Below are 20,622 nucleotides of genomic sequence, written 5' to 3'. Positions count from 1 at the left end.
GGAGGTTAGGCAGGCGAAGGCAGATTATGAGAAATCTTTGGCAAAGGATGCAAAGAAAAACAGCAAAGAGTTCTTTACTTATGTAAACTCTAGAAGGAAAGGGATGAATCAGATTGGTCCACTTTATATCGATGGTTCAACTGTTGATGATCCTACTCAGGTAGCTAACAAACTAAATTAATATTTTGCATCGACATGAGCATACACATGAGGAGTTATTCAGCGAGGGGAATGCCAGAGGTGAAGTAAACTCTGGCAGTAAGCTAGATAATCTTGTAATAACTGAGAGTGAAGTGGAGGAGAAATTGTTGAAGATAAACACAAGAAAGGCACCTAGGGTGGATGGGATCTATCCAGTTATATTAGAGGGAGCAGCAAAGGAAGTAAGCAAACCCTTAGCCATAATTATGAGAGCTTCCTTGGACTCAGGGGAGGTACCCATAGTCTGGAGATCTGCAAATGTGACCCCAATTCACAAAGGAGGATCAATGGCTGACACAAATAATTATAGACCTGTGAGTTTAACTTCTGTTCCAGGAAAATTAATGGAGGCACTGATTAAAGAAGCACTGTAGGATCATCTAGACAAGACTTCAGTTATAGCTCGGACACATCATGGTTTTGTTAAGGGAAAGTCTTGCCTGACCAATTTGATTGGATACTATGATGCAGTCACAAAAGAACTGGATGCAGGGAATAACTTTGATATTATATATTTGGATCTTAGAAAGGCTTTTGATACTGTTGTACATGGAAGACTGGTGCACAAATCGGAGCAGTGTGGCATTGGAGGCAAATTGCTGCTATGGGTAAAGGGATGGTTGAGTAGCAGAAGACAGAGTGGTAATCAATGGACACTGTTCATCGTGGGCTAATGTTATTAGTGGAGTCCGTCAGGGTTCAGTATTGGGTCCATTGTTGTTTTCTGTATTTATAAATAATATTGATGATGGTGTATCAAGCTTAATGTCCAAGTTTGCAGATGATACGAAGGTTGTCGGGGTTGTTAAGGACACTAATGACAGTACGCTGCTGCAACAGGATTCAAAAAAATTGAGCAGATGGGATGAGAGGTGGCAAATTAAGTTTAACATTGACAAATGTAAAGTACTACATATGGGAAACAGCAACCCCAGAGCAAAGTATCAACTCTGTGGTACTACACTGACAGTGGTAGAGAATGAAAAGGACCTGGGGGTAATTGTACAGGCAGATATAAAGTTCTCTGAGCAGTGCAGACAGTCTGCAAGAGTAGCTCATGGTGTATTGTCAATGATAGACAGGAATTTTTCTAGCAGGAATAAGGAGGTGATTATCCCCTTATATAAGGCAATGGTCAGGCCCCACCTTGAGTACTGTATACAGGTCTGGTGGCCTCATTTTAAGAAGGATGTAGAGCTGTTGGAACGAGTACAGATAAGGGCAAGAAGATTAGTGAATGGAACAAAGAGTTACTCTTACGAAGAAAGGCTTAGGTTTTACAAATTACGGTGTCTGGATACTAGGCACTGGTGAGGTGATCTGATAGAGGTGTATAAAGCGTTGAATGGTTTGAGCATGCTCAATGCCGATGGGATTCTTCCTCTTGCTCAGAATAATCACCTGAGATTTCGTAAAGACAGATGTAGGATAGATGTGCGGAAATTTGCCTTTAGCCAGCGCGTAGTTGGTTGATGTAACAGACTTCCATCCCTTGTTGTGGAAGTTGATAGCCTAAATAAATTTAAGGCTCAGCTGTACAGGTATTTCGAATGAATGGAAGGGTGAAATGGAAGTTTTTTTTTTTTTTTTGGCTGTTGCTGCATAAGCTTGCTTTCTTGCATCATATGCCTCTACTAATGGTAATGCTAAAGGCCATGTTGCTCCAGGGATATGTGGTAGTCATTCCCTGACTTTTCCACATCCTCCGTGTTTGGTGGTCACAGGCTCGTACCCCAGTCTAATCAAGGAGCGTGTGCTATGCACTGCTGCTGCTCCTGTCCAGTTGGCTACGAAGACGCCACATGAAAAGCATTAACATGCTAAATCTAGTGGGAAAATGAAATTGACCTCATGTTTTGTATGTGTGAGAGAGAGAGAGAGAGAGAGAGAGAGAGAGAGAGAGAGAGAGATTATTTGGATTAAATTATATATTATGATAGCAGTTTATGCTGATGCTTGCTTTTAGAAATAGCCACTAGGTTAGGTTTGGGAGATATCTGTATGCACAAATGTGAACATATATATCATATGATACATGCGTACACACACACACACACACACACACACACACACACACACACACACACACACACACACTTGTGCATGTCATATGTACAGGTGTTCCTGCTTAAAACTTAATATATTAATGATGCATTTTTTGTTACATCTATTCATTATTGATTACGTGTTCAGAAGTCTAGTAGCATATTTACTGATGAATCTATTAGGAAACCGTTAATAATTTGTGCAATGTGTAAGTTGTATGATTTTTACAACCTGTGTATTTCATAGATTTCTGAAGTTCATAGATTTCTAAGGTACTTTTTATTTGTGTCAAAGCTGCTTGCAGCTACAAATTGATCTCTAATGGTACAACAGGAAAGGTTAGGGCTATTAAAGTCAGATTGTGAAAAATTGCTGACTAAGACAGAAAAGAGCAGTGACAAGGAATTTTTCACATATGTGAATATGAAGAAGAGAAGAATAAATCAGATTGGACTCTTGTAATAGAAGCAAAAAAGTCTTAGATGAATTGAGCAGGTACTATGCATCAGTATTTGCAGAAAAAATCCTTCACGATGAAAAGAAACTGCAAATGGTGCTGGAAAGCACGAAATTAGCAATATTCAAATTTCAGATTATTTATTACAAAAATTTTTGAGCTTCGAGGTAATTAAGGCTCCTGGAGTTTATGGCATATACCCAGTAATTTTGAGAGAGGCAGCTAGGGAACTATTAAGGTTAATTATGAGGGTGTCACTGGAGTCTGGAGAGATTCCCTTGAATTGGAGATGTGCTAGTGTATCACCAGTATCTAAAGGTGATTCTAAGAGTGATGTGGGTAGCTACTGACAAAGTAGTCTAACTTCATTGGTTGAGAAAATCATGTGGGAATGATCAAGAGTGTAATATAGGATCGTGTAGATAGAAATGGAATTTTGAATGAACAGTATAGTTTTGTAAAGGGATTAAAAACCTGGTTAACTATTTTAAGAGTCATTTATGAGCTGGATGTAAGAAATAATTTCAACATTGTTTATTTGTATTTCAACAAAGCATTTGACTCAGTCCTGCATGAGAGCTTACTGCATAAGCTGGAATACTTTGGAATTAGAGGGAAAATCCAGGCGCCTCCGTAGCCAGGTGGGCAGGAGCATCAGTGCGTAGCACGTGCTTCTTGATTAGACCGGGGTTCGAGCCCGTGAGCCACCAAATACGGAGGATGCGGAAAGGTCAGGGAATGACCACCGCATATCCCCGGAGCAATATGGCCTTAGTTGCTAACGCTCCTAAAAAAAAAAAAAAACCAAATAGAGGGAAAATCCCTAGATGGATTGCAGAATGGTTGCATATGCGGAAAGACTTTGAATATGTAAACTGCAGAGCTTGGAAACTAGATACTTTAGAAGAGACTTGATTAATGCATGTAGGGCTCTGAGAAGTGAAAGTAAAATGAGTAGGGGGCAGAAATTTCACTACCATAAATGATTCCAGAATGAGGAGCCATAAAATTCAGATTATGAGCGATGGTTTAAACTGAATTGAATGAAGTTTTATTTTAGCTAGCAATTTGTTAGTTACTGGAATAAGTTATCTCTATGGGTGGTTGAAGCTTACAGCTTGGGAAAATTCAAAGGTCAGCTGGATAGGTACCATGTCAGGAGAGAGTGAAATAAGTATTTTATTTTATATTTATTATTTTTAATTAAGTAATTAGTTTTTTTTTTAATTATTGCAGCAGAAGCTTATGGTTTCCTTATGCTCTAAGAGTAATGCTAATATTTACTCTTGAAAACCTCCACTGGTCCTGGCATTTTTTAGAGAGAGAGAGTGAGAGTGTGTGTGTTTTATTTGTTTGAGTTTGATGTAAATTTTTCAAACCTTGCAGGCCTTCAGAGACAAAAAAAAAAAAAAAAAAAGAGAAGATATACATTATGTTAGAGATAAATATCTGATAGGTTTAAATGTATACAGTTTTAGTTCATTCTACATTTTGTGTAGTAAAGTTAATCATGATTTTTTTTTTTTTTTTTTTTTATCACTCCTTGTACTTAATACAGTAGACTTTCAGAATAATCACACCTTTGGGGATTCAAGGTGCCATTATTTCGATTTTTCCGTTATCTAGAAAGTTTTATTTTTAATGTATTTAATGCAGAAATAATCAGGCTAAATAAGAAATAGTGTGATTAAGAATGCTATTTTATTAACTGTGCATAAAAAACATAAACATGTTAAAGATCCAGTGTTATATTCTGCCATTAATACACTCCTACTTGCATCCCATTCAATTTTCTTTGTTATATCAAGTTTAGTCTGCGCTGGTAGCACGGTGGTATCGTCACCGTCCTCCCCATGTTGGGTGGAAAAGGCCAGGGTTCAATTTCCATCGATGACGCGAAGAACTTTTATGGGCTTTTTTCACTCTGTGGCTGAATTAGTCAATCTCAGGTGTAGACAGCAAGGTTTTCCCCCTCCAGAAACTGTGGTTTTTCGTCCAGCAAAACAGGCAAATTAACCAGAGAACACGCAATTTACAGACACAAGCCAATGCGGAGTATAACTTATGTTTAGGAGCCACCCTACATCTTCAAGACTGTGTAACAACAACAATTTACACATGGGTATATGAATTAACTTTCTGGGTGACCCTAATGTAATAGTTTTGGTTATATTAAGTTTGCTACTAAGCTTTAATGTTGTTCTTCTTTTCTTCTCTGTATGAGGTTTATTAACTTTAGGAGCCATTGTGAGGGGGTTTTTAATTTAAAATAAATGTAAAACAATGGTATAATCTGTGATATCAGTACAGAATTTACTTTCAAAATGGCAAACGTAAATAAATACAGTAATTGCGTGACTTGCAGTTTTCTTTTTTCAGCACTGTGAGCCATCTGTACTTTATGTAAACATTCAATCTCAGTGTTCTGTTATTTGAGGTTCCGTTATTTTGACAGTTTACTGTACATTATTTTAGATATGGCACCAAAATTTATTGTGTACGTTAGAGTTAATATAAGAAATACACAAAAGTTATTGGAAATATTTGTGTTTATTTTCTTAATATAAAAAAAAAAAAATGTTTTGTTGTAGGAGCTTACAAGTTGTGCTTGGAATAAGAAATCAAAGTTGACATTAGCACCAAATATTGTGGCCTTCACACAAAGATTTAACCATGTAAGTCAAAAAACTGTGTGTATATGTGTATTGTATGTGTTTATAACCATCCTGAGAATTTTAGTTACTGCATTCTGGTATGCAAGTTGACTTATTTTTTGCCTTGAAAGTTTATACTTAATGGTATATTTGCTGTATAAGTTGACCCTTTTTTAGTAATTTTTCACATCTCAAAAAGAACCAGTCTACTTTTTAATTCAATTATTTTTGCTCTTTCTTTTAACATTTTACATGATAAAATTTAATTACACTGCACAATAAATTATAAAGAAATCATTAAGCATATACAGTACTTTCTTACTTAAAAAATCACGAAACCAAAACCTATAGGCATAGATGATGTGACATTGCTCTTATTGATGTTATGTGTGTGTAATGGGAGGCTTTGATTATTTAACCGAGCCATTTGACGTTGCCTGTTTTACTATACTATACTGTACTGTGCTGTGCCGAATATTGATTTCTCTGTAAACAGTGACTCAATATGGAAATGTGTTTGCTATAAATATTGATGAACTTGAAAGTTTACTTTTCTACAACTCAAAATTAAACCAGAAAACATAACCCTTGACATATTCCATGAACTGTTTTTGTATGATGAAGATGAACAAATTCTTGGGTTTTAAAAATGTGAACGACGTGTATTTGTGTAAAAATAGGTATGTAGTTAATTGTAAATATATTGCTTTTAATTACAATGATTTTTAATTAAAATGGTTTAATTTTAATTAAAATAAAATGAGTATGGTTTGAGCACTGATCCCTGAAGGGCCTCTCGCTATTCCAGTCAGCGCTGATCGATATCCACTTGCAATCCTCTTATCCTTCAATGAACCTCTAATCCATCAATGGATCTTGCCTGTTATCTCAACCTTCTCTAATTTCTACAATAACCTCTCATAAGGAACTGTATCAAAAGCCTTATTAAAATCCAAAATGTCAAAGTTTCTTGTATACTGTTGAATATAACCTTGCCATAGTAATTTACCAGATTAGTTAGCAAGAGCTCTCTTTCATAAAACTGTGCCTGAGACCCATTCAGAATGTCACTTTTGTCAAGTTGATTCCATTTTTATGATGTGGAGTTTGAATTAATGTAAATCACTGGTTACAAAAGCAACAAGTTCTTATGTTGCTTATGTAGTAGGTTTCCAGAATTTTCATAAAGCAGTGAAAAAACTGTATAAATCTCTTTTGTGATTATGTTGAAAAATAATATTACGTTGAGGTCGATTTCCTGTTTTTTTCCCCCTTCCATTCCTACTTTGTGACTTAATTATAGTCACTCTTTTGCAATTTGGAGCCCAGGAAAAAAAGGTCCCAAGATACTATAAAAACTCCTTACTGCAAAAAAGAGCTAATTAAATTTGATTGGCATATAAATGAATATACAAATATAAAAGAGACCCAAGAACTAATAATTTCTGGTGAATTTAATGAAACAAGTAAATGGTTGCATTTACTTATTTACAAAGCCAGTCCCATTTCAGTGGTTGCATTTACTTACCAAAGCTATTCCCATTTAAGAAGTTTAACTTTTGATTAAGTCAAATTTAAGTTATCACCAGGATTCTTAGTCGTGTTTTCTATGATATGACTCCCAATTCTGAAATTATATGTATATTGTGAATTCTTATCCTATTCATTTACTATTGGCCTAAGTTGGAAGCTGCTAACTGTTTAGAACTTTGAATGAAAGAAAAGAATAACAGGATGTCATTTAGTTGCACTTTTATCAGGTTATGAAGTATGTAGTGTTTACTACCAAGGTTGTAATGCAGCTAGTAAAATTGGAAAGAAAATAGATAATGTATGCAGTGTTTTACATTTCAACTGTTCATTTTTTTCTTAAATTAATTGGGTTTTTTTCTATTTTTGTGAGTGATTCATAGAAGTGAAAAGTAAACATTGTTATCTTCTTATCACTTAATTACAAAGATTATAACTTTATGGAACACTTAATAAAATATAGTTTTAAGTTCTCTAAGTTTAGCTGTTCAATTCAGTTAAACTGTGTAATATGTAATACTCTTTCTCTTATTATTTCTTTTTTCCATACAATTTGTATGGAAAAAAAGAAATAATACGAGGGGTTATCAAAAAGTTCGTACCCTGACCTAGATAAAACGTCAGTAGGAAGATACTGTTTTTAATGTAAGTTGTCTACCTATTCAATAACTAGCATGTGAAATTTCATTCCCTTACACCAGAGGTAGAGCCCGGAATCTTAGGAAGACACTATGGTTGACAAAGTGAAGTATCGAGCAGTGATCAAGTTCCTGCATTTGTAGGGCAAGAAAGCTCAGGAAATTGATGAAGAAATGAAAGCTGTGTATGGGTAGAATTGTCCATCCTATGACACTAAAATAGTGGAATCGGAAGTTCCAGTGCTATCATACAAGTGTCTTTGACAAGCCAAGAGAAGGAAGGCCTTCAAGATCCATAGACAGTGAGATGGTTGCAAAGGTTGAGCAGGTGGTGCCGAGTGAAAGACTTGTGGCAATTTATGTCATCGCAAATGCAATGGGAATTAGTTATGGGTCTGTACATGGCTAAGGTCTCTGCACGGTGGGTTCCAAGATTGCTGATGCCTTTGCAGAAGCAATATCAAATGCAATGTCCTCGCCAACTGTTGGATTTGTGTAATTCAGATGTTGAGAATTCTTTGTTGATTTGGTGACAAATGACAAATGCTGTGTGTACCAGTATGATCTAGAGACTAAATTCATGTCAAAGCAGTGGAAGCACACCTCCTCCCCACCTCCCAAAAAAAGGAAAGACCACTCCATCTGTGAAGAAGGTGATGTTGTCCATGTTTTGCGACAGAAAAGGGGTTATCCTGCCAGATTACCTACCTCGTGGTTCCACACTTACTGAAGAATACTACAGAAATCTTTTGAAACGGTTACACGATGCTTTGAAGATGAAAAGGTGTTGAATGTTAACTAAAGGTGTCCATCTTCTGTCAGACAATGCACTGGTCCACATGGTCATTGCCACCACCAACTTTGTTGCCTGGTGTGGCTTCAAACTACTGTAGCATCCACCCTATTCTCCTAACCTAGCACCGTCAGACTTCTTGTTTCGAGAAATGAAGAAACCATTGCGTGGATGCCGCTTTGATCTGTCTCAGGAAGTCATCAGTGAAGTGGAATCGTGGTTTCAGGCAAAAAGTGCAGACTTCTATGATCAAGGTATTAAATAACTGATCCATAGATGGGAGAAATGTGTTACTATACATGGAGAGTACCTAGAAAAGGATTAAAGTTCCTGTGAAGTTTCACCTTTCTAAGGCTATTATTTCTAGATAAGGGTACAAACTTTTTGATATCCTCTTGTTGTAATTGCCAGATTTCTGTTTGTCCGATTTTTATGAAATTTGGGATGGCTCAACAAATCTTTCTAAAAGAATTAAATATAAAATTTGATGAAAATCCATTCAATGGAGTTGAGCTGTTATGTGTGGATGGGCAGACATGGTGAAGACAATAGATTCTTATTTCATATATGCAGGGTGAGCCAAAATTATGTATACACACTTTAACGATCCATAATTTGCAAATTAGGTGACTGATTTGTATTATTTCTTTTATTCAGATTGGCTGAAACCTATAGAAATAACAGAGAATGTGCAATTACATTTTGATGAGAGAAAGGCAAATCTTAAATGGAAATTTGAAAATGTCTTAGAGGTTCAGCATGCATGAGAAAAACAATATAGAACAAGGGCATCTACTTGTGTAACACTAACCTGTCTGTGATAAATTTGAGGAATGTGAACTGTACACAATATCAGTAAGACAAACAGTGGGAGCAAAACAATATCAACAAGTATTGAAAACATTGAAGCTTTTGTGAATGCATTTGAATATTTCCCACAGACGTCAACAAGACAGTGTTCACGAGAACTGCAAATGGGTCCAAAGAGTGTTATAAGAATCTTAGAGGACATAAATCCGAAGCCTTTTAGATCTTGATTACCACGTGTAACACAGGAATATGATCCAGATTGACAATTGCAATTTGAGTGGTATTGTCATAAAAATGGTAGAATCAGTGCTTTTGAGAGCAGGGTTGTGTGGTCAGACAAGCCATGTTCAAACTAAGTGGACATTTGAATAATCGCAACTGTGTTTATATTAATAATATTTGTCATAGTGCAAGGAACCACAGGCTTTTGCTGCACTGGCAAAAAACCAACCAAGTAGATAAGAAAACACAAATTATATGTTCCCTCCTAACAGAGGTAAGTATCCAGGAGACCTTGGAATTTATTCAAACTGTCAGCCTCAACTACCTGCGAAGGCAACTTGTTCCAGCTATCAACAACTCACTGGCTAAAAGAAAACCTCCTACAATCTAATCTAAACTTCAAGCCCTGTAATTTGAATTTATGACCCGAAGTTCTGGAATTCTTTATAACAGTGTGAATTCCACCTTAATTCATTTTACTAATCGCTCTCAGTGCCTTATAAACCTCAATCAGGTCCCCTCTGAGGTGCCTGGTTGCCTAGTTCTGTAGCCCACCTAATTGGAGTCTTCCCTCATACAGTCATCCTTCTGCTGATCTCTCCATTCTAGTTGCCCATCTTTGGACCTTTTCAAGAATCTCAATGTCTTTGTTAAGATGAGGTCTCCATACCTGAACACAGTATTCCAAATATGGTCTTACAATTGCCTTACAGTGGGATTATGACCTCCCTATCTCTACAGGATAGCATTCGATAAATCATTGGTAGGACACCATGGACTTTAGGGGCTGCCTGTTTTAAACTGTTCAGAAAACTTAATATCTCCCCATATTGAACTCCCAGATCCCTTCCCTCCTCCGTTGTGTTTAATGCAACCCCAGCAAGTGTATAGTTTATTTGTGGGTTGTTATTCCCCAAGTGTATGACTTTGCATTTAGCAGCATTTCTACCACTTACCACATAGCTACCACTTCTCTGACCACCTTTGAAGTCTGTTCGAGTCATCTTAAAGGAGTGCTGCATGCTGGCACTGATCATTATTGACTCTGCAAATTTTGACCTCACACCTTCTACCCCTTTGTCAATGTCATTTATGGAAATGAGAAACAACAGTGGTCCAAGAACCAATCCTTGAGGGACCCCACTCCTGGTGTTACATCAATCTGAGGAATACCCTTTAATCACAACTCTCTGCCTTACAGCCACCCAGCAATTCATCTTAGAATTTTACCAGTAATCCCAACCTGTTCAAGCTTATACAGCAACCTCTCATGAGGGACCAATTTAAGTGCCTTGATAAAATCCAAATAAACCAAAATCCAAATAAAATAGCCTACTAAGTTAGGCTATTTTGACACAGATTTACACATGATTTACCCTTAATAAAGCCATGTTGTGTGTCCTTCAAAATGCCATATCTGTCTAAATGTTCCTGGATTGCACTCATAATCACTGCTTCTAAGATTTTTCCTACTACTGAAGTTAGACTTACTGGTCTTAGTTACCAACTTCATTCTTAGAACCACTTATGTTTTGGCGATACATTGGCACTTCTTCAGTCCAGAGGAATCTCCCCTGATCCAATTATTAACTTCAATGGTTCAACGTACTCCCTTGTGCTTTCAAAACTACAGGGTATATGTCATCAACTCCGGGAGCCTTACTTGCCTTTATGCGCAAAAGTTTTTCTAATAAACAATCATCTGTAATTACAACGTCACTAATACCATATGGCTCAGCCTCTGCTCAGCATAAAGGGTCTTTCATCAGTAAAGACAGATGCAAAGTACCTGTTAAATTCACCCACAATATCAGCTGGGTTGTATAAGACTTTCCCACGCCAGTGCACAATGATCCAATCCGATTTGTTTCCTTACTTCCTTGTATTCACATACATGAACATGGCCTTAGTTGCTAATGCTCCTAAAAACCAAACAACAATGTATTCACATACATGAAAAATTGCTTCCCCTTCTTTGCTTTCTTAGCCAATGCTGCTTTCTCATATGCAGCCTTGGCCTCCCCGACCTTAATTTTAGTACTATTACAGATTAGCTTATACCTGTTGTAGGCTTCAGTACTTTTCATCAATCAGTAACTGTCCTGTGCTATCTTTTTTGGCTCTGTTTGACCAATCAGCTCCGCATTCATCCATTTCATCATCCTCCTCCTGCAATACTTTCTTAAAGGTATGTAAGTATTCATGGTTTCTGTGATTTTTGTTTTAAAAGTATTCCATAATTCAAATGTATTCACCATCCCTCAGCAGTCCACCCAGTTCACAGATGCCATATAGCGCCTGAAACTGTCAAAGTCTCCTCTTCTGAAGTTAAAATCTGTGCCTTTACATTTAACTACTGCAACACCTTTCTTCATATTCCAGCCGACAATTACCTGATCACTTCCTGACAATGGTTCCTGTACTTTAAGCCCTGTGATATCATCTGAATCGTTGGTAATGATGAGGTCAAGAATATTTTCAACTCTAGCACTTTCTCTAACATGCTGGTACAAATAATAATCGTGTAGTTTATTTAAAGTTTTTACCCAAATCAAGTTTCTCTCCCACTTATTCCAATCAATCCGGGGCAGATTAAAGTCACCCATAATAAGACATCATACTTGCTTGCCCATTCCATCTGCATGTAAAGACTCTTGTCACATTCTTCACAATCTTCTAATCTGTAGATTACTCTCACTTTCGTTTTCCCTTTGCTTCTAGTTAAATCACACCACACATATTCTGTAGTGGCAGATGTAACTTCAGACTCAGCAAAAGCTCTTTTTGCACTCTGCTGTTTTTGATAAGAAGCATGGCTTCTCCACCTGTTTTATCTTCCCTGTCTTTCCTAAATACATTATACATACCGTAGTGGAACTCATCATCACCAATTTCTGGGTGGCACCATGTTTCTGTTAGCCATATTATATCAGCATTAGTTGTCATAGCCAGGAGTTCAAATTCAGCCATTTTATTGACAACACTCCTGACATTACTGTAGACACAGTTGAGACCAAGTAATCTTCTATAGTTTTCTATTCTGACACACCTCTTGAAGTTATTTAGGTTTGTATCCCAAGCTATATCCTCCCTCTCATTAGAAACATTTCACCCTTAGAACACATCCTATCATCATTGGCTGTAGTGGCAACGAACATAAATTCATGAGGTGAGTGCAAGCATTTCTTTTGACCAATATCATCAGATCAATGCGGATCTAAATTACCCTTCTCATCCCCCCTCCCCCAGCTAGCAGTTTCCCTGTACCTTTATGGTATCCTTGATGATACTGATAAAAATCCTTGCACCACCTTTGTTCAAACGAATACCATCTCTTCAAAATAGATTCTGTTAGCCTGAGAGTTTTACTTTCCCTGTGACTCCATCCAATTCAGTCAATTATTAACTTGTTGATATTGTACCAGAGGAACATTGAGCTGAATCACAAAACTATTGGGAACCCAGTAACAGATGGAAGAATAGAGAAAAAAATTTTCCCAAAGTAGCTAGGAAAAGTCTGTATGTCAGGGAATGTAAAAACCTCTTGCTCTAACTGGGTTGCACGATTTTTCTCTCCATATCTGATAAGAAGTAAGACAAAGCCTCCCTAGTTCCTACCAGCACATGCGGGCCAAAGAACAAAACAATCACAGCAAAACACTGTATGTAGGAAACCGTTAACTAGAGGGAAATGTTATCTAGAAATGAATTAATTAATGTGCAAGGAAAGAACACAGAAGCCTAGTTTCTCACGCAAAGCACACTATTTAAAGAGATTTTATGGCCAGAAAGGAGATGGAAACAGAAAGGATGTCATGGGAGTCCGGCCAAGAGGGAAGCCAGTGTGAGAAAGTAGGTGAGCGGTTTTATTAATATCTCTGACATCGTGGCACCAGATAAAACAAGCAGAGACAAAGGGACTCCTCTTTGGTTGTGAGTCATTCCTGGACCGTCATGGACAGAAAATCCATGACTCGTAGTGGCCAATGAAAGTGTTGGTCTTGGAAGAGAAAGGAAACTAAAGGATATAAAAAAGCCAAAAAAAGAGGACCTAACAGGAGAGGAGGAGAGAAAAAAAAAAAGAGAGTTACTGTGGTTGTTGATGTTGTTGCTGCTGTTGTTGTGATTGTCGTTGTAGCATTGAAGCCTTTTCGGATGTTGTCCACATCATGCCCGAACTAGCCGAAGTAACAGAAGTGGGAGGACCAAGGAGACAGAGAATCTCTGAGTCCAGAGGAGAACCGCACCCTAGCATCCTACTGGAAGGAGGAAAGCCAAACTATCGGCTCTCAAAGATAACAACTGGTCCTGGTAAGCATACAGTTTCTTTCTGTGTGATTGGTGAACGTTAAGACAGAATAAATATGTTAAAACCAAATGCTTCCATCCTAATAGTATGAAATCCTCCTGACAATTCTCTTTAAAACGAATACAATTGATTAGTTCTGTTGAATTTATTTGTTAAACACGTAACAAAGGAAAGCATTATAAAGATATTCAAAATGGCAAAAGTCCTTACGATTATCCCAGGTTCAAACTCATTACCAACATAATTAAAAATGATGACAAGATGGCAAGAAAGAATACTGTGCATATGATTAATTCTGTTTGTAATAAATGTTGTTAGATGTTACCAAGTTCTCTGATTTTACTCCCTCTGCCAATACTCACACTCCAGCAACATGTATCTTAAATGCTTGTTGGGATTAAACAGTCCCAGCAGTTGTTTGATTTAAACACAATACCCGTTGAAGCTGCAGCAGTAGAGGACCCACAATCCTAGACTGCCGAGGGCTGACTGTGTCCTAACCAGACAAACATCTGGTTAAAAAGTGTACCACAAGGATAGGAGGCCATAAGTTGCAGAAAGACAATGCAAACAATTCCTATTACCTATAAATATGGGCAATGCTGATAAAAATCCCCCCCCCCCAGAGCCTTGCAGATTCCCTCAAGTCTTGAATTAATCCACAAGGCTTTCAGCATATAGTCCCTCCTATTGTGTCTGGGCCAGTGAAAAATCCTTTCCTCACCTTGCAGAAAAAAGGTTAATCTGCCAGAGGTGACTGTGTGCATGGGAATCTCCTTTTGCCAGATTATGGGCCTTACAGATCCGATGGCACTGTTTCTGGGAATAGTTATCTTGAAATGTTAAGAAATTATGCAGTACCTAATATCAGAAACCTGTTTTCAGGTGCGATGGTATATTTTCAACAGGATGCCACACTTCCACATTTTCATACTGCCTGTCTATGTCTGGACAGGGAATTTTACAAACAATGGATGGATTGCAGAGGGAGTGGTTTTGAATATCCTCCTAGGCCACTGGACTCCCTTTGATATTTTTGTATAGGGATATGAAAGATAAGGTGTATGCTCAAAAACCAAAACATTAGAGGATCTGTGGAAAGGAAATACACACTGACTTGTGCACCATTGTGTGTAGGGGTGTTGAAAAAAAGATATGTCATTTATGCATGCATGCTAGAGAAAAACATTTTGTTCATCTTAAATGAGCTTTTTCCTTTAAATAGAAGCCAAAAAAACAATTCAGCTGTTAAATAAAAAAAAAAGTACTTAAATTTATTATCAGATTCACAAATTCTGATTCAACATTGTGAGATGTGTTACTGTACAGCTTTCTGTTGGTTTTTTGGGGGCTGATTTAGAACTTGAAAAAAGCCAGTTCAGTGCTCTAGAAAACATCTTTACTTGGACAAGAAGGCTCCACTACCGATGATCTGTAATATCCAGCAACATCAAGGTTTCTGAGAGCTATTACAGATTTGTCAAAAATATCTTTCATCCCACATGTTCAACATCATCATGCACTTAGAGTTTCAGATTAAACTGATATAGAGAAATATGACAAGTGCTCCTTTTAAACTATTAGATTTGACCAAATTAGTCTGTGAAATAGAAATTTTTTTTAAAATTTGTTAGTAAGAAATCAGTACCTCCTGAGCTGACATGCTTGCATTTACAAAAAAGAAAAAAAAAAACAAGTCACATTCTTTTTCTTGTAGAAACTGTGTCATTTTCATCTTTATATAGCAATAATTCAGAAGTAGTGAGGATTGAAAGATTAAGCTCATGCTATATTGCAAGTATAAATGTATAGCCTTGGCAGTATTGTTATGGGCTGCATTGTGGAGACATGTACTGATTTATTTACTTTCCTTGTTTGTTGTTAGTACTAACTGATGTTTTACTCTACAGTTGAATAACTGATTATACATTATACTTTATATATATTCATTATTATTGATTATGTACTCTTTACAGACGCATATTAAATTTGAAAAAATTAAAATGCTACTTTCATGTACAATGGGGGCCCCAACATCCAATGTAATTTGTTCCACAAAATACATTGTATGTTGAAAATATTGTAAGTTGAAACCAATTATACACTGATTTCCTGTAATTCGTTCCCCAACAACACAAAATAGGTATTTCTTACATATTATACATCATTTTTACATTAAAAATTAGTGCTTTATAAAGATTATTTAATAAATAGTCATAAAACATCTTAAAATAAAAAAAACAAACAATAAATTAGCATTTACCTTAGACTTGAAGTGCAGAGCTGATGAAATCAATAGTGGCGTAGTGGTGGTGGGACTATATCAAGTGTCTTTTCAGTCTGTTGTTGCTACTGACAAAGAAACTGTTTAAAGTGGACTGTTTTTTTATGACTTTTTTTTGTAGCTTCCTGAAGTAAGAAATGACTTTGTCTTCCATTTTGTACATCACGAGTTCAGTGTTTTCAGTGTCGGGGTGTTTTTTTTTATCACTTCTCTTAAACGCTCCCAACAAGAAATTACAGTCTTCAGATGACACTTTTTGGGTGTCTTCTTCCTCTTCCTCTCCAGTGTCACTCTTTGTAATTTTTGTCCAACTCTCGTAGCTCCTCTGCTGTTAGCTCATGCCTGTGAGTGCCAATAAGGTCCTCTTCACCAACTTCTAGACCCATTGATTTATCAAGAGTAACAATATCATTTGTCAAAGCACGATCATCTTCAAATCCATCAACGTTATAGATAATTAAAGGCCAGATATTTTTCAAGGTTGAATTTAAGCACCTGGTGGAGACATCATTCCAACAACTTGCAATGAGCCTCACACAATGCAGCATGTTGAACTTCGACCTCCAGAAATCTTTGAAGGTGATAGCATTTTCACCAGAGGTTGTTGCAAAGCAACTTGTGAAGATTTTCTTGAAGTTTGCAATCACTTGCTGGTCATTGGTTGATGAAGAGGAGTGGTGTTGGGTGGCAAAAATTTGACTTGAACAAAGTCAAATTGTGCCTCAAGAGATTGAACAAAGTTGGGATCATGGCCTAGTGCATTATCCAGCAGGAGCAGTGTCTTCATAGGAAGCTTATTTTTCTCAAGATAACCCTTCACTGAAGGATAGAAACTTCAAGCTCCCATTCATTGAAGACATATCCTGTAACCCAGGCCTTCTTGTTACTGAGCTGAAGCACTCTCAGCATGCTTTTGTCGACCTTTTGTTGTTTAAATACTCTGGGGGTGTTAGAGTGATACACAAGCAAAGGCTTCAGCTTAAAATCTCAAGAGGCATTGGCACCCAAGAGGAGAGTGAACCCATCTTTCATAGGCTTATGCCCAAGTAACCTAGCCTCATCTTTAGTGATGTACGTTCTCCTGGGCATTCGCTTCCAGAAGAGGCCGGTTTTGTCAATGTTAAAAACCTGCTGGGGAAGATAACCCTCCTGTTCAACAAACTCTTGGAATTCAATTTTAAAGGTCTCAGCTGCTTTTTTATCAGCACTGGATGCTTCCCATGCCTTTCAACACTTTTGATATTTGCCCTTTTTTTTGAATTGCTCGAACTGGCCTATGCTGGCTTTAAAGTCTTCAAAGTGTACATCACTGCCACTGGTTGATGGAGCTTTAAGTTTCAGATCTATGATAGATCGTCACAGATCTGGAACAATCGTAAAAGTGATGTTCTGCACTCCACATTTTGTACAATAACGTTCAACAATGGAAAAGATGCTAATTGGTTGAGAACAATCATACGAGTGATGTTCTGTGTGCCATGTGTCTGAAAATTTTCACCCATGTATCATTCGGGCTATGTCAGAAAGCCATCGGTACCTGCAAATATCATCGGCACTTAAAATAAACAATCGTATGGAAAGTATATCGGTGCCTGAGAATATTAGATGTCGATGTCATCATAAGTCGAAGCCCCACTGTATATGTTTGTGTGTATATACACTGGTGTTCAAAGAAAGTGCATCATCCCTTAAAATTGTAATTGTCATCTGAATAATGTAAGTATATGGCAATATTTCTTACAGATTGCATCAGATAAGATTGACACGTGTAAGTGATGACGTAATATTGCTTCAGCTGTTACTTTCAGCTATATAAGCATGCTCTGCAAAAGTCAGTCGTTCCTTGCTTGCGTCAGGATGGCAAGTTACGTGCAGTTGACACCATGAAGAAAGAGTGCTATTGTTGCTTTACATGAGGAAGGATGTTCTTCCTGTCATATTGCTTATAGTGTCTTCTAATCAGTCGACAGTGAGTTTCTTTCCAAACTCAAGAATCCTGGTTCAGCTGATAGGAAAAAAGGAACTGGATGCAAACGAGTCTCTATGCCAAAACAGGACCGTGTTGTGAAGCACTTGTGCCTTAAAAACCGTAAAGCTTCTTCGTCTGAGCCTTAAAAGAGAATGGGAAGAACATACAGGAGTGGTAGCAAGAGCTCCTCACACAAAAAATTAAAAAGGCCCGATTAATTTGGTGTAATCCCCGAGCAGTGGAAGTCAGTTATTTTCTCGGATGAGAAGAAATTCAACCTGCATGGCTCTGATGGTGGACAAACGATTTGCCGTAGATGTGGTGAAGAATACCATTCAGACTGTATGGTGTCTACAGTGAAATTTCCTACAAGCCAAATGATATGGGGGTGCATTTCGTATCGCGAAGTAGATCACCTGCAGTTTATAAAATGTTCCATAAATGCCAGTGGGTACCTGGCTATATTGGAAGGCAAATTTCTACTAACCATTAGAGACCATTTCAACCTGCCAAGAAATTGCATCTTTCAGGACAACTCTGCTCCTTGTCATCGGGCAAAAAGTGTAAGTAGACACTTCTGTAGTTACTTTAGCTTCATTTCTGCATTAGAGGTTTGACAGTAATGTGTTTACATTTGTTACAGGTGAAAAAATGGTTGGAAGAATGGTCCATTACAACTCTTAGCTGGCTAGGAAACAGCCCAGCCAGACCTGAATCCTATAGAGAACTGTTGGCATTGTGTAGAACCTGCAATTGCCAGAAAGAAACCAAACACCCTTTGTTAACTTCAGGAAGCCGTAATTCATGTTTGGAACCACAAACTATCAGTTGATTATCATCAGAAATTGATCTTGTCAATGCCTCGACAGTGTGCTGCTGTCATCAGGGCCAGAGGCAGTTTAACTAAATATTAGTTTTCACCTGGTGAACTGTTCATTTTGTTTTCCATTTAAAATGGTAAACTGAAGCAAATTGAGGGCTTCTGATAACATTTCAGCCATAATTGTAGTGTTTACCAAAACTGTTGTATAAAGTTTGCAAATGCTAATTTTGGAATATTTTGAGAGCACCTGTCAAATATTACTTAGCTTTGCCTTAACTATTAATAAATATCTTTTGTTTATATTTCTGTTTGTGATGCTTGTCATTAATGTAACATACTATCGTGGAAAAGCGTTATAAATGTGAAATTTCTAGGTGATGCAATTTTTTTTGAACGTGTGTGTGTGTGTGTGTGTGTGTGTGTGTGTGTGTGTGTGTGTGTGTGTGTGTGTGTGTGTGTGTGTGTGTGTGTGTGTGTGTGTGTGTGTGTGTGTGTGTGTGTGATCAGAATTTTTTCTGTGTTCATGAAATATTAAATAATTACGTGTTTTCTTATTTAAAACTTGATTTGTTTGTTAAAAAAAAAAAATACTAGGTTAGCTTTTGGACTGTAAAGGAAGTGTTGTCTGCTCAAACTCCCAAGAATAGAGCTGATACTATAGCGCATTTCATCAAAATAGCAAAGAGGTTGCATGAACTTAACAATCTTCACTCAGAATTTGCCATCATTTCTGCCTTGCAGAGTGCTCCAATATTTCGATTGTCAAAAACATGGGCTGTAAGTAGAGTTATGTATTTATATATATATTTATGTAAAATGTTGTATAATATAAGGAACTTTGGTGGCTAAAGCAGTGAATAAATCTAAAGTTACAGTAAGTTGAAAGGGGGAGACAATATATTGCAAGTCATTTTAACAGAATTAAAGGAATAAAAATGCTATTAGAGCAGTTGTGACAGATTAGCATATTAATTGAATCTAGAATGCATGCTCTTAATGCAGTTTAACTATTTTTCAAGATTCATTAGTAGAGGAATATGATGCAAGAAAGCAAGCTTATAAGGCATCAGCCAAAAAAAAAAAAAAAAACCCACCCCTTCCCATTTCACCCACCCATTTACTCCAAATGTTTGTCTAGTTCTGCCTTGAATTTATTTAAGCTCTCAACTTCCACAACAAAAAATGGAAGCTTGTTACAGCAATCAACCAACCGCTGCTAAAGGCAAATTTCTGTACAACTATTGTACAACTGTCTTTCCTCAATTTGAATTTATTCCCACGCAGGTGGGTAATCTGAACAAGAGGAAGATTTCCATCAGCATTGAGCTTGCTCAAACCATTTAAGGCCTTATATGTATAACCTCAGTCAGGCCTGTAGCACACAGATTCAGCTGAATATCATTGACACGGGGACTATACAATCCCCGTGTCATTGGTAAAGGGAACAGGACATGATCTAGCAAAGGAGGATGTCTTTGTGTATGTTAGGTGTCTAGAGTGCCAAGGAATTAGGCACCAACTTAGCATTCTGATGGGTGTGTATGAGAGTTTGAGTTGTAGGATAATGACCTCGAAGAAATTAATATGAAGGGCCCATCAATCTCTCAGCTACCGAACTCAATGCCAGAGCTCCCTCCTGTGCAGCAGTCAACACAGAGGCAATCTTCAAAGAAGAATGGGCTGGTCCCACAGGAAATAGTTATTGTTGGTGACTCTATTGTCAGGGAGATGGGGAATATATGCAAAAAGGATAGGTGGAACAGGACCAGGGTATGTCTGCCATGGGCAAAAGTTGATGACGTAGAGCAGATATCATCTTTTAAGGATACAAAAGGTGATATTGTTGTACACGTTGGCACTAATGACCTTAAGAGTAAGAGATCTGC

At 37.3% G+C, this 20,622-nt stretch overlaps 1 protein-coding gene across 3 annotated transcripts in view; it reads left to right on the top strand.

Moving 5' to 3' along the window:
- Positions 1-20,622, top strand: part of LOC150087235 (ras-specific guanine nucleotide-releasing factor RalGPS1-like) — a 419,169-nt gene that overhangs the window by 195,406 nt on the left and 203,141 nt on the right. For all 3 annotated transcript variants that reach the window (XM_090371091.1, XM_090371092.1, XM_090371090.1), the window contains exons 5-6: positions 5,296-5,379; positions 19,331-19,513. In XM_090371091.1, coding sequence (XP_090227217.1) covers positions 5,296-5,379; positions 19,331-19,513 — 267 coding nt within the window. The remainder of the gene's footprint in view (positions 1-5,295; positions 5,380-19,330; positions 19,514-20,622) is intronic.

This window comes from Mastigoproctus giganteus, chromosome 4 (genome assembly GCF_048544385.1).
Source record: "Mastigoproctus giganteus isolate SK-2022 chromosome 4, ASM4854438v1, whole genome shotgun sequence".
Taxonomy (NCBI): domain Eukaryota; kingdom Metazoa; phylum Arthropoda; class Arachnida; order Uropygi; family Thelyphonidae; genus Mastigoproctus; species Mastigoproctus giganteus.
Note: the sequence above shows the minus strand (reverse complement) of the source record. Positions and strands in the feature narration are given on the sequence as shown.